The sequence below is a fragment of the Scyliorhinus torazame genome, chromosome 8 (genome assembly GCF_047496885.1).
Source record: "Scyliorhinus torazame isolate Kashiwa2021f chromosome 8, sScyTor2.1, whole genome shotgun sequence".
Taxonomy (NCBI): Eukaryota; Metazoa; Chordata; class Chondrichthyes; order Carcharhiniformes; family Scyliorhinidae; genus Scyliorhinus; species Scyliorhinus torazame.
Genome location: NC_092714.1, coordinates 156,153,762 through 156,168,223, shown reverse-complemented (window position 1 = coordinate 156,168,223; position 14,462 = coordinate 156,153,762). Strand labels below are relative to the sequence as shown.

The following is a 14,462-nucleotide window of genomic DNA, read 5'->3' as shown; positions in this document are numbered from 1 at the left end:
TTCCGGAGCATCCTAACGACCTCCTCTGTGCCTCGCAATTGTGCCAAGCAGGACACGATTGCCATCGGCTTGCGAGCTTTCCCTAAGCTCTTTTCGTGGATCTCGCTCAGGTTCTCCCACCAAGTATGTCCGATACTTCCGGGACCTGATTCCTCGTTGTCACAGAATTCATTCCAAAGGGGCCATCCTTTCCCTTTGAGATATTTCCTGATCTCATCCTCCCAAATGGGACATTGTCCCACTCTACAGCTGCTGGTCGCTGCGACCGCAAATTCCTCGGGGTTCATGAGGCGCTGCATTGCCATCTTTCCTATCCGAATGCTGCTTTTCAAATTTTGGGACAGGGGTTTTAACCCGAATGTTGCTCTTCAAATTTGGGACAAGGGTATTAAGGCAGTGCTGTAAATATGGGTATGGCTTTCGCTACTTTCCGATATATGAAATTAATGAAAAAATGAAAATCGCTTATTGTCACGAGTAGGCTTCAATGAAGTTACTGTGAAAAGCCCTTAGTCGCCACATTCCGGCGCCTGTTCGGGGAGGCTGGTACGGGAATCGAATCGTGCTGCTGGCCTGCCTTGGTCTGCTTTAAAAGCCAGCGATTTAGCCCAGTGTGCTAAACCAGCCCCAGTATACAAACTTCCGACAGTTTTGTCGCAACAAAAAATCTATCAGTTTTACCTTATCGCCCTGTTAGTTCCGCATGCATACACACACTTCTGAATTTATGAGTATTGATCAGAACTGCTTGAACACTTGTGATTTTCTGTTTCCAATTGGATCTCTAATTCAAATTCTGGGTTCTCCCGGAGTGGTTTTCCACTTCTAGATCGGGTCCCGGCGGAGTTGCCAAATAATGTTGCTAACTTTGCCTTAGTTCAATTGCTCTGTTTTTATTACCTTTGCTCTCGAGTTGCCAGGTATCTTTATGATACCGCCACGTGGTTCAAGTCCGAGTAATGATCAATAATCCAATACACCGATTAGTAAGATTTAAATCAAAGCACATTTATTATACACAGTGATCACTACTCATGCATAAATTCTACGTCTAAGCTACTTCTTACAACTAACAGGCCTATACTTAACTTGGAACTGGCCCACCAGGTCAGGGAAACGAATGGCCTTTCATTTGGGTTCTGAGCCTGCGGGATTCGAAGTTGGTACAGATTGATAGCTAGGAGTGCCTATCTTGTAGCGAGCGTTGAAGTAAGATTTACAGGTTCGATCGGCTGCTGAAGAGTGACGAGAGCTGGAAGAGAGCTGGAAGCGAGCCGAAGAAGAAGAGAGCGACTTGAACTTGGGGCTCAATTCTTATAATCCCCAGGGGCTTCCCGCCTTTCGGGGCGGACCCTGTACCTGGTCCCAAGTGATTGGACTTTGTCCCAATCGCTTGGTTCGATTTTCTCCAATGCTGGAGCGGTTCCCTGATCAATGGGCGGTCTTGAGGTGCTCGTTCACCTCCTTTTGTGTAGGCTTCTGCTGGCGCCGAAGAGTCTGGTTTTGCTTTATGTGTCTAAATGTTGCTTACTGTTCCCGGGGATTACTCATTAGTATGCAAATGGCTGGTGTTTTGTTATGCTGATGGTTGCTGGTGTCGATCTTGTCTGGCCTTTCCAGAGGTAAATACACAGCCAACCTGCAGCTGCTCATTTTTGTCCTGTTGGCTGACTTTCCCATCAGCCTTTGCCGTTCGCCATTTTGAATCGGGAGTTGGCCATTTTAAGTGGCTACAACGTGGGGCTCCGGCGGGCGGCAGGTCTCGTAGGGAGACCGTATCTTGTCAGCCGTCGGGGTACGCCACGTAGGCGTACTGGGGGTTAACTTGGAGAAGATGGACCCTCTCGACCAACGGGTCCAACTTGTGCGCCCGCACGTGTTTTCGGAGCAGAATGGGTCCGGGTGCTGCCAGCCAGGTCGGGAGCGAGGTCCCAGAGGAGGACTTCCTGGGGAAGACAAGGAGACGTTCGTGAGGTGTCTGGTTGGTGGTGGTACAAAGCAGTGACCGGATGGAGTGGAGGGCATCCGGGAGGACTTCCTGCCAGCGGGAGACTGGGAGATTCCTGGACCATAGGGCCAGTAGGACGGTCTTCCAGACCGTTCCGTTCTCCCTCTCTACCTGTCTGTTATCCCGGGGGTTGTAACTGGTCGTCCCTCCTAACACTATGTATGTAAGTGAGGAACCCGAACAGTGCAAAGATGCTATGGAGGGCCTTGATGACAGTGGTTGCGGTCATGCCGGGGCAGGGGATGGCGAATGGGAACTGGGAGTACTCGTCAATCATGTTCATCGGTGGAGGGGAGGGGGCCTTTGAAGTCCATGCTGAGGCGTTCAAAGGGACGGGAAGCCTTTATCAGGTGTGTTTTCTCTGGCCGGTAGAAGTGCGGCTTGCACTCCGCGCAGATTTGGCAGTCCCTGGTGGCTGTCCTGACCTCCTCGATGGAGTAGGGCAGGTTGCGGGTCTTGATAAAGTGGTAAAAGTGAGTGACCCCTCGGGTGGCAGAGGTCCTCGTTGAGGGCTCGGAGGCGGTCCACTTGTGCGGTGGCACATGTGCCGCGGGTCGGGGCGTCAGGAAGCTCGTTTAGCTTCCCGGGACGATACACAATCTCATAGTTGTAGGTGGAGAGTTCGATCCTCCACCGCAAGATCTTATTGTTTTTTATCTTGCCCCGCTGTGCATTATCGAACATGAAAGCAACCGACCGTTGGTCAGTGAGGAGAGTGAATCTCCTGCCGGCCAGGTAATGCCTCTAATGTCTCACAGCTTCTACTATGGTCTGGGCCTCCTTTTCGACTGAGGAGTGGTGGATTTCGGAAGCATGGAGGGTACGTGAGAAGAAGGCCACGGGTCTGCCCACTTGGTTGAGGGTGGCCGCCAGAACTACGTCAGACGCGTCGCTCTCGACCTAGAAGGGGAGGGACTCGTCGATAGCGTGCATCGTGGCCTTTGCAATGTCTGCTTTGATGTGGCTGAAAGCCTGGCGGGCCTCTATCGACAGGGGAAAAGCTGTGGATTGGACCAGGGGACGGGCCTTGTCCGCATAGTTGGGGACCCACTGGGCGTAGTAACTGAAAAACCCTAGGCAGCGTTTCAGGGCCTTGGAGCAGTGAGGGAGGGGGAACTCCATAAGGGGGTGCATGCGTTCAGGGTCGGGGCCTATAAATCCATTTTGCACTACGTAGCTGAGGATGGCTAGGCGGTCGGCGCTAAACATGCATTTATCCTTGGTATACGTAAGGTTAAGGATCTTTGCGGTCTGGAGGAATTTTCGGAGGTTGGTGTCGTGGTCCTGCTGGTCGTGGCCACAGATGGTGACATTATCGAGATACGGGAATGTTGCCCGTAAACCGTACTGGTCAACCATTCGGTCCATCTCGCGCTGGAAGACCGAGACCCCGTTGGTGACACCGAAGGGAACCCTGAAGAAGTGGTAGAGCCGCCCATCTGCCTCGAAGACAGTGTATTTGCGGTCACTAGTGCGGACGGGGAGCTGATGGTAGGCGGACTTAAGGTCCACCATGGAGAAGGCCTTGTAATGCGTGATCCTGTTTACCAGGTCGGATATGTGGGTGAGAGGGTACGCATCCAGCTGCGTAAACCTGTTGATGGTCTGACTGTAGTCGATGACCATCCTATGCTTCTCCCCGGTCTTTACCACCACCACTTGAGCTCTCCAGGGGCTGTTGCTGGCTTCAATGACTCCTTCCCTCAGTAGCCTTTGGACCTCTGACCTAATAAAGATCCGATCCTGGGCACTGTACCGTCTGCTCCTGGTGGCGACGAGTTTGCAATCCGGGGTGAGGTTCGCAAACAGGGAAGGCGGGTCGACCTTAAGGGTCGCGAGGCCGCAGACAGTGAAGGGGGGTATAAGGCCGCCGAATTTGAAGGTTAGACTTTGGAGGTTACACTGGAAGTCTAAACCTAGGGGTGTGGCCGCGCAGAGGTGGGGAAGGACGTAGAGATGGAAATTTTTGAACTCCCTTCCCTGGACTGTGAGGTTTGCTACACAAAACACCTTTATCTCCACTGAGTGGGAGCTGGAGGCCAGGGAGATTTTTTGATTAACGGGGTGGACGAGGAGAGAACAGCGCCTTACCGTGTCGGGGTGTATGAAGCTCTCTGTGCTCCCAGAGTCGATTAAGCAGGACGTCTCGTGCCCGTTGATAAATACAGTCGTTGTAGCAGTTGAGAGTGTTCGAGGCCAGGACTGATCCAGAGTCACCGAGGGTAATCGCAGCAGTTGAGTGTTCTCTCAGCAGTGTGTGGTCAGCCGGGCTGGGGTCCTGGGGGTTCATCCAAGATGGCGGCTCATATTGGTCGCACATGGCTGGGGGTGCACAAGATGGCGGCGCCCGGGGGCCGCACATGGTCCTGGAGTAGGAAGATGAGAGCGGCCGCTGGCCGCACGGGGACCGTAGAGAGATTTGTGGTGGCGGTCCGCATTCGCCGCCGGAGACCGCGGCAACTGCACAGGCCTGGCATACCCCCACAAAATGGCCCTTTTTACTGCATCCCTTGCAGGTGGATGCGCGGGTCGGGTGTGGAGGGGTTCCATGCTGTCCAGGGGGCTGCCGCGCGGTCGGGAACGCAAGTGCAGGCGTTTCTGGAGGCCACATCCAGGGAGCCTGCAAGGGCCCATGCCTCCTTGAGACCCAGAGTGTCTTTTTCTAGCAGTCGCTGGCGGATTTGTGAGGATAGCATACCTGCCACGAAAGCGTCCCGGACCAAGGGTTCAGTTTGTTCGCTCGCCGAAACTTGCGGGCAGCTGCAGTTTCTCCCCAACACCAGGAGTGCACGGTAGAATTCCTCCAGCGATTCCCTAGGGGTTTGTCGCCTCGTTGCTAGCAGGTGCCGGGCGTAGATTTGGTTTACCGGGCAAATACAATGTCCTTTTAGCAGCTCCATTGCTGCATCGAAGTCTTCCGTTTCCTCGATGAGGGTGTAAATCTCCGGGCTCACCCTCGAGTGCAGGACTTGCATTTTCTGCTCTCCCGTGGGTGTATTTTCGGCCGTTCCGAGATATCCTTTAAAACACGCCAGCCAGTGCTTGAAGATTGCCGCTGAGTTCGCCGCGTGGGGGCTGAGTTGCAGACACTCCGGCTTGATTCGGAGCTCCATCCTTTTAAATCTAGCTTATTAAATTGATACACGATCAATGACCACTAAAGCGAGGTTGTAGTCCAACTGAAGGCTTTAATAAGCTAGATATTGTACAACTGATTTGTACACACTCCACACGTCATAGAAACCCGGCTCATACAATCTCGATTTGTACACACTCCTCACCCTATAGAAACCTGGGGCGAAATTCTCCCGAAATGGCGCGATGTCCGCCGACTGGCGCCCAAAACGGTGCCAATCAGACGGGCATCGCGCCGCCCCAAAGGTGCGGAATGCTCCCCATCTTTGGGAACCGAGCCCCAACATTGAGGGGCTAGGCCGACGGCGGAGGAATTTCCGCCCCGCCAGCTGGCGGAAACGGCCTTTGTTGCCCCGCCAGCTGGCGCGGAAATGACATCCCCGGGCAGCGCACGCGCGGGAGCGTCAGCAGCCGCTGACAGTTTCCCACGCATGCGCAGTGGAGGGAGTCTCTTCCGCCTCCGCCATGGTGGAGACCGTGGCGGAGGCGGAAGGGAAAGAGTGCCCCCACGGCACAGGCTCGCCCGTGGATCGGTGGGCCCCGATCGCAGTCCAGGCCACTGTGGGGGCACCCCCCGGGGCCAGATCACCCCGCGCCCCCCCCAGGACCCCGGAGCCCGCCCACGCCGCCTTGTCCCGCCGTTCAAAAGATGGTTTAATCCACGCCGGCGGGACAGGCAATTTATCGGCGGGACTTCGGCCCATCCGGGGGGGCCCGGCGGGGGGGGGCTGCCAACCGGCGCGGCCCGATTCCCGCCCCCGCCGAATATCCGGTGCCGGAGACTTCGGCAACCGGCGGGGGCGGGATTCACGGCAGCCCCCGACGATTCTCCAACCCGGCGGGGGTCGGAGAATGGCGCCCATGATTTGTACACTCTCCTCAGCCCATGGAGACTCGAGGTGTACACACACCTCACCCCATGGAGACCCGATTTGTACACACACCTCACCCCATGGAGACCCGATTTATACACACTCCTCACCCCATGGAGACTCGATGTGTACACACTCCTCACCCCATGGAGACCCGATTTATACACACTCCTCACCCCATGGGGACATGATTTGTACACACACCTCACCCCATGGGGACACGATTTGTACACTCTCCTCACCCCATGGGGACACGATTTGTACACACACCTCACCCCATGGGGACATGATTTGTACACACACCTCACCCCATGGGGACACGATTTGTACACACTCATCACCCCATGGAGACTCGATGTGTACACTCTCCTCACCCCATGGAGACTCGATGTGTACACACTCATCACCCCATGGAGACTCGATTTGTACACACACCTCACCCCATGGAGACCCGATTTGTACACACACCTCACCCCATGGAGACTCGATTTGTACACACTCATCACCCCATGGAGACTCGATTTGTACACACTCATCACCCCATGGAGACTCGATTTGTACACACACCTCACCCCATGGAGACTCGATGTGTACACACACCTCACCCCATGGAGACTCGATTTGTACACACACCTCACCCCATGGGGACTCGATTTGTACACACTCCTCACCCCATGGAGACTCAATGTGTACACTCTCCTCACCCCATGGAGACTCGATGTGTACACTCTCCTCACCCCATGGGGACCCGATTTGTACACTCTCCTCACCCCATGGGGACCCGATTTGTACACACTCCTCACCCCATAGAGACCCGATTTATACACACTCCTCACCCCATGGAGACTCGATGTGTACACACACCTCACCCCATGGGGACCCGATTTGTACACACTCATCACCCCATGGGGACCCGATTTGTACACACTCCTCACCCCATGGAGACTCAATGTGTACACTCTCCTCACCCCATGGGGACCCGATTTGTACACACACCTCACCCCATGGAGACTCGATGTGTACACACACCTCACCCCATGGGGACCCGATTTGTACACACTCCTCACCCCATGGAAACTCGATGTGTACACTCTCCTCACCCCATGGAGACACGATTTGTACACACACCTCACCCCATGGAGACTCGATGTGTACACTCTCCTCACCCCATGGGGACTCGATGTGTACACACACCTCACCCCATGGGGACCCGATTTGTACACACTCATCACCCCATGGAGACCCGATTTATACACACTCCTCACCCCATGGAGACTCGATTTATACACACACCTCACCCCATGGAGACTCGATGTGTACACACACCTCACCCCATGGGGACCCGATTTGTACACACACCTCACCCCATGGGGACTCGATGTGTACACACACCTCACCCCATGGGGACCCGATTTATACACACACCTCACCCCATGGGGACACGATTTGTACACACACCTCACCCCATGGGGACCCGATTTGTACACACTCCTCACCCCATGGGGACACGATTTATACACACACCTCACCCCATGGAGACTCGATTTGTACACACTCCTCACCCCATGGAGACTCGATGTGTACACACACCTCACCCCATGGGGACCCGATTTGTACACACTCCTCACCCCATGGGGACCCGATTTGTACACACTCCTCACCCCATGGGGACACGATTTATACACACACCTCACCCCATGGAGACTCGATTTGTACACACTCCTCACCCCATGGAGACTCGATGTGTACACACACCTCACCCCATGGGGACCCGATTTGTACACACTCATCACCCCATGGAGACTCGATGTGTACACTCTCCTCACCCCATGGAGACTCGATTTGTACACACACCTCACCCCATGGGGACCCGATTTGTACACACACCTCACCCCATGGAGACTCAATGTGTACACTCTCCTCACCCCATGGGGACCCGATTTGTACACTCTCCTCACCCCATGGGGACCCGATTTGTACACACTCCTCACCCCATGGAGACTCGATGTGTACACTCTCCTCACCCCATGGGGACCCGATTTGTACACTCTCCTCACCCCATGGGGACCCGATTTGTACACTCTCCTCACCCCATGGGGACTCGATGTGTACACACACCTCACCCCATGGGGACCCGATTTGTACACACTCATCACCCCATGGAGACCCGATTTATACACACACCTCACCCCATGGGGACTCGATGTGTACACACACCTCACCCCATGGAGACCCGATTTATACACACTCCTCACCCCATGGAGACTCGATTTGTACACACTCCTCACCCCATGGGGACTCGATTTGTACACACTCCTCACCCCATGGGGACCCGATTTGTACACACACCTCACCCCATGGAGACTCGATTTGTACACACACCTCACCCCATGGAGACCCGATTTATACACACTCCTCACCCCATGGAGACTCGATGTGTACACGCTCCTCACCCTATAGAAACCTGATTTGCACACACTCCTCACCCCATGGGGACACGATTTGTACGCACACCTCACCCCATGGAGACCCGATTTGTACACACACCTCACCCCATGGAGACTCAATTTGTACACACACCTCACCCCATGGAGACTCGATGTGTACACACTCCTCACCCCATGGAGACCTGATTTGTACACACTCCTCACCCCATGGAGACTCGATGTGTACACACTCCTCACCCCATGGAGACTCAATTTGTACACACACCTCACCCCATGGAGACTCGATGTGTACACACACCTCACCCCATGGGGACCCGATTTGTACACACTCCTCACCCTATAGAAACCTGATTTGTACACACACCTCACCCCATGGAGACTCAATTTGTACACACACCTCACCCCATGGAGACTCGATGTGTACACTCTCCTCACCCCATGGAGACCCGATTTATACACACTCCTCACCCCATGGGGACACGATTTGTACACACACCTCACCCCATGGAGACTCGATGTGTACACTCTTCTCACCCCATGGGGACCCGATTTGTACACACTCCTCACCCCATGGGGACACGATTTGTACACACACCTCACCCCATGGAGACCCGATTTGTACACACTCCTCACCCCATGGAGACTCGATGTGTACACTCTTCTCACCCCATGGGGACCCGATTTGTACACACTCCTCACCCCATGGGGACACGATTTGTACACACACCTCACCCCATGGAGACCCGATTTGTACACACTCCTCACCCCATGGAGACTCGATGTGTACACTCTTCTCACCCCATGGGGACCCGATTTGTACACACACCTCACCCCATGGGGACACGATTTGTACACACTCCTCACCCCATGGGGACACGATTTGTACACACTCCTCACCCCGTGGAGGCTCGATTTGTGCACACTTCTCTTCCCATAGAAACCCAACTTGTACGAAACCCAAACATAGAACAACATAGAACATACAGTGCAGAAAGAGCCCATTTGGCCCATCGAGTCTGCACCGACCCACTGAAGCCCTCACTTCCACCATATGCCCAGAACCCAATAACCCCTCCTAACCTTTTTGGTCACTAAGGGCAATTTATCATGGCCACTCCACCTAACCTGCACATTTTTGGACTGTGGGAGGAAACTGGAGCACCCGGAGTAAACTCACGCAGACAAGGGGGGAGCGTGCAGACTCTGCACAGACAGTGACCCAGCGGGGAATTGAACCTGGGACCCTGGCACTGTGAAGCCACAGTGCTATCCACTTCTGCTACCGTGCTGCCCTTACATGTTATACTCCATTGAGTGATATCTTATTACTCATTTGCTTTCTGCCAAGATGGTCATACACTCAATGTTCATTAACACACAAAGTCTTCAAATAAAGCAAATACTGTTTATTGAGTAATGATAACAATTTAACTATGAGTTTGATCTCTCTTCAACAACTAAGTTATACATTAAATTAACAAGATTAAATATGTATTAACTATGATTAACAACACCTGCACTCTAAGCTATCTCTCTCTTCCTCTGGTCACTAGTCACTTCAAACACAAAGAGGCGGAAACTCTCCTTGAGTTTATCTTTTATACCCAACTCTAGTGCTGCCATCTACATAAGAACATACGAACTAGGAGCAGGAGTAGGTCATCGGGCCCCTCGAGCCTGCTCCGCCATTCAATGAGATCATGGCTGATCTTTTTTGGACTCAGCTCCACTTTCCGGCTCGAAAACCATAACCCTTAATCCCTTTATTCTTCAAAAAACTATCGATCTTTATCTTAAAAATATTAAACATCTAGTGCCTATCTAGCTGTTACTTGTGTTTATTAACCCTTTACATGCACACAGATATGCTGATCACTACAGTACATATGCCTCACCCTACAGAAACCTGATTTGTACACAGTTGTCACCCTATAGAAACCGAGCTTGTGCACACTCCTCACCCTGTAGAACCTCAATTTGTACACACTCCTCACCCAATGGAGACCCGACATGTACACACCCCGAACACTACAGAAATCTGGGGCGTGATTCTCCGACCCCCGCCGGGTCGGAGAATCGCCGGGGGCGGCGTGAATCCCGCCCCGGCCGGCCGGCGAATTCTCCGGCACTGGAGATTCGGCGGGGGCGGGAATTGCGCCGCGCCGGTCCCCCCGGCGATTCTCCGGCCCGCGATGGGCCGAAGTCCCGCTGCTGTAATGCCAGTCCTGCCGACGTGAATCAAACCACCTCCCTTACCGGCGGGACCAGGTGGCACGAGTGGGCTCCGGGGTCCTGGGGCGTGGTGCGATCTGGCCCCGGGAGGTGCCCCCACGGTGTCCTGGCCCGCGATCAGGGCCCACCGATCTGCGAGTGGGCCTGTGCCGTGGGGCACTCTTTCCCCTCTGCATCGGCCACAGCCTCCGCGATGGCCGACGCGGGGTGACCCCCACCTGCGTATGCGCGGGGATGACGTCAGCAGCCGCTGATGCTCCCGCGCATGCGCGGACTTCCGCCAGCCGGCGGAGTCCCTTCGGCCCCGGCTGGCGTGGCGCGAAAGGCCTTCCACGCCAGCTGGCGGGGCGGCAACCACTCAGGCGCGGGCCTAGCCCCTAAAGGCGAGGGCTTGGCTCCTAAACGTGTGGAGAAAGCCACCTTTGGGGCTGCCCAATGCCGGAGTGGTTCACGATACACCATCCCGCCGGGACCCCCGTCCCGCCGGGTAGGGGAGAATCCCGACCCTGATCTGTATACATTACTCACCCTGTAGAAAACTCAATTGTACACATCCCTTACCCTATAGAAACCTGATATGTACACACTCTTCATCCTGTGGAAAACTGATTATACACACACTTTACCCTATGGAAACGTTATTGTACATATCCCTCACCCTATAAAAACCTAATTTGTGCATGGACTTCATCCTTCAAAAACATGACTTGTGCATACTCTTCACTCTACAGAAACACAATTTGTACACGTTCCTCACTCGATAGAAACCTGACTTGTATTCACTCCTCACCCTAGAGAAACCTGACTTATACACACTTCCCATCCTATAGAAACCCAACACAAACATGCTCCTAACCCTCTGGAGGACTTACATGTACACATTCCTCACCCGAGAGAAATCTGACTCATACACACTGCTTATGCTATAGAAACCCAACTCGTACACACTGCTCACCCTCTGGACACCTGAGTCGTACACACTCCCCATCCTGTAGAAACCCAACTCATACACACTCCACATCCTATGGAAACCTGACCCATCCACACTGTTCATCCTATAGAAACCCCACTCATTCATACTGATCATCCTATGGACACCTCGTCACTACATGGTGCTCATCCTATAGAAACCCAACTCATACACACTGCTCAACCGATGGAAACCTCACTCACATACTGCTCCTATAAAAACACACTGCTCATCCTATGGAAACCTGACTCATACACGCTGCGCATCCAAAAGAAACCCCACTCATACATACTGCTCAACCTATGGAAACTTGACCCATACACACTGCTCGTCATATGGAAACCTGACCCATATACACCCCTCATCCGATAGAAACATGACTCGTACACACTGCTCATCCTATAGAGACCCGACTCATACTCACATCTCATTCTACAAAAACCTGACTCGTATATACCACTCATCTTATAGAAACCCGACTCATACACACATCTCATCCTATAAAAGCCTGACTTGTGCACACCACTCATTGTATAGAAACCTGCCACATACACACCGTGCATCCTATAGAAACTTGACTCGTACACATTCCTTACCTTCCCTTGTGCAATTACCTGCAAATATCAGGTGCAAAGATGTAAAGCTTTTCATTCTTTTTGATTAATGGGTGGAAGCTCGCTCCATCAGTTCCATTTATCATGTTGCAAAAATTGGATGCCCACCAGTTTAGAGATCTGTTCAAAAGAAAATATTCAATATGTGTCATTCATTCAGTGATTTGTCTTGACTAATTCTCTCTGGGCGAAGGCCTGGGACATTTTTACTACACATTGGGAGAGTGTTGTACTGCATCAAGTGTTAACATGAAGCACACCCAGATAGTATTTAGGGCCCATCCAGGTCTAAAGTTCCTCCAAACAAATCCACCAACACGCTTTAACCTCAAAAACAGAAGGACACCTTCTTGCCATGTCCAAGAAATGAGGGGCATCTCACAACATTCTCAGAGGATGCCGCTGCTGGTAAAGACCTTTGAGGCATCTTGTGATCATGAAAAGATGCTTTGCATCCTCGGTGCATACACTACACCCAATGAAATGGCCTGTTGATTCCAAACTCACTTTCGGGGAGGATATTAGGGCACAATCTATCACCTGCATTGCATCCGAAAGACGTCACGGCCAGTAGATGCCGGCATATCCTTCTTCCAGGATCTACCTGGTTCGCCATGCGAGATCTAACGGGATATTGTGAAACATTGCGAAATGAATCCCCATTGTAGGCGGGATTACTATTTTGCAAATCTGCTTATAAGACTGAGACAGCTTGTCTCTAATAAGCTTTCCCATGACCTACCTGAGGTGTTGGGATCTAACCCCTTGGTCTCGGAGACCTTGGGTGAGTGCCGTTCAGCGCTGGTCTCCACAAACGGGGACCAGGCAGAACGGCAATCATGGTTGCCTCCCAGGGGATGCCTGCACTTTGAGAAATCCTGAGATCATAAAAGGTATTCTACAAATACAAGTTTGCAAGGTAATGGTGTTAGCATTTTGTTAACAGCAGTATAATACCTTGAGGCAAATGGCTACAAGAATCTATTGTACGTCAAATATTGCATAGACTATCCACCCACAGTTCATTCATCTTGAATCAAGATAAGATTTTAGCTTTGACGATTGTAATAATGAATAGTTACTCACTTCTGTCCATTCCACGTTATTATTTCAGTGAATTTCATGTAGTCATTTTGTCCTGTGTTGAATAAATATTCTCCATTTTCTGTTCCATTCATCTGAAATGATATTAAATGCTGTTGTAGAATGTGACTGGTTTCGCTGAACCTCGCTAGTTATATCTCTCCTCTGTTGCCTGGTATGGAAGGCATTAGCTATGAGGAGAGGTTGGAGAAACTTGGTTTGTTCGCACTGGAGCAACAAAGATTGTGGGGCGACCTGATAGAATTCTACAAGATTATGAGGGCCATGGACAGAGTGAATAGTCAGAAGCTGTTTCCCAGGGTGGAAGAGTCAATTACTAGGGGACAAAGGTTTAAGGTACATACATAGATACATAGATACACAGATGATAGGAGCAGGAGCAGGCCTTTTGGGCCTTCGAGCCAGCTCTGCCATTCATCAGATTCTGATCATCCAACTCAATACCCTAATCCTGCTTTCTCTCCATAGCCTTTGATCCCATTCTCCCCAAGTGCCTCTTGAATATATTCAAAGTTTTAGCATTAACTACTTCCAGTGGTAATGAATTCCACAGGTTCACCAGTCTTTGTGTGAAGAAGTGTCTCCTTATCTCTGTCCGAAATGGTTTACCCTGAAACCTCAGACTGTTACCCCCTGGTTCTGGACACACCCATCATTGCTAACATCTTCCCTGCATCTACCCTGTCTAGTCCTGTTAGAATTTTATAAGTCTCTATGAGATCGCCCGACATTCTTCTGAACTCCAGCAAGAACAATCCCAACCTAGTCAATCTCTCCTCATATGACAGTCCCACCATCCCTGGAATCAGTCTGGTAAACCTTCGCTGCACTCCCTCGAGAGCAAGAACATCCTTCCTCAGAGAAGGAGACCAAAACTGCACATAATACTCCAAGTGTGGCCTTACCAAGGCACTGTACAATTGCAGCAACATATCCCTGCTTCTATACTCGAAACCTCTCGCAATGAAGGCCAACATAACATTAGCCTTCTTTACCGCCTGCTACACCTGCATGCTTACCTCCAGTGACTGGCGCACAGGGACACCCAGGTCCCGCTGCACATTCCCCTCGCCCAATTTA

General features: G+C 52.2%; 1 protein-coding gene across 1 annotated transcript in view; it reads right to left on the bottom strand.

The window, feature by feature from the left end:
• Nucleotides 1-14,462, bottom strand: part of LOC140428214 (lysosome membrane protein 2-like) — a 108,460-nt gene that overhangs the window by 54,836 nt on the left and 39,162 nt on the right. The window contains exons 5-6 of the mRNA XM_072514423.1: nucleotides 13,365-13,456; nucleotides 12,279-12,398 (exon numbers count right to left, since the gene is read on the bottom strand). Of these exons, the coding sequence (XP_072370524.1) occupies nucleotides 12,279-12,398; nucleotides 13,365-13,456 (212 nt within the window). The remainder of the gene's footprint in view (nucleotides 1-12,278; nucleotides 12,399-13,364; nucleotides 13,457-14,462) is intronic.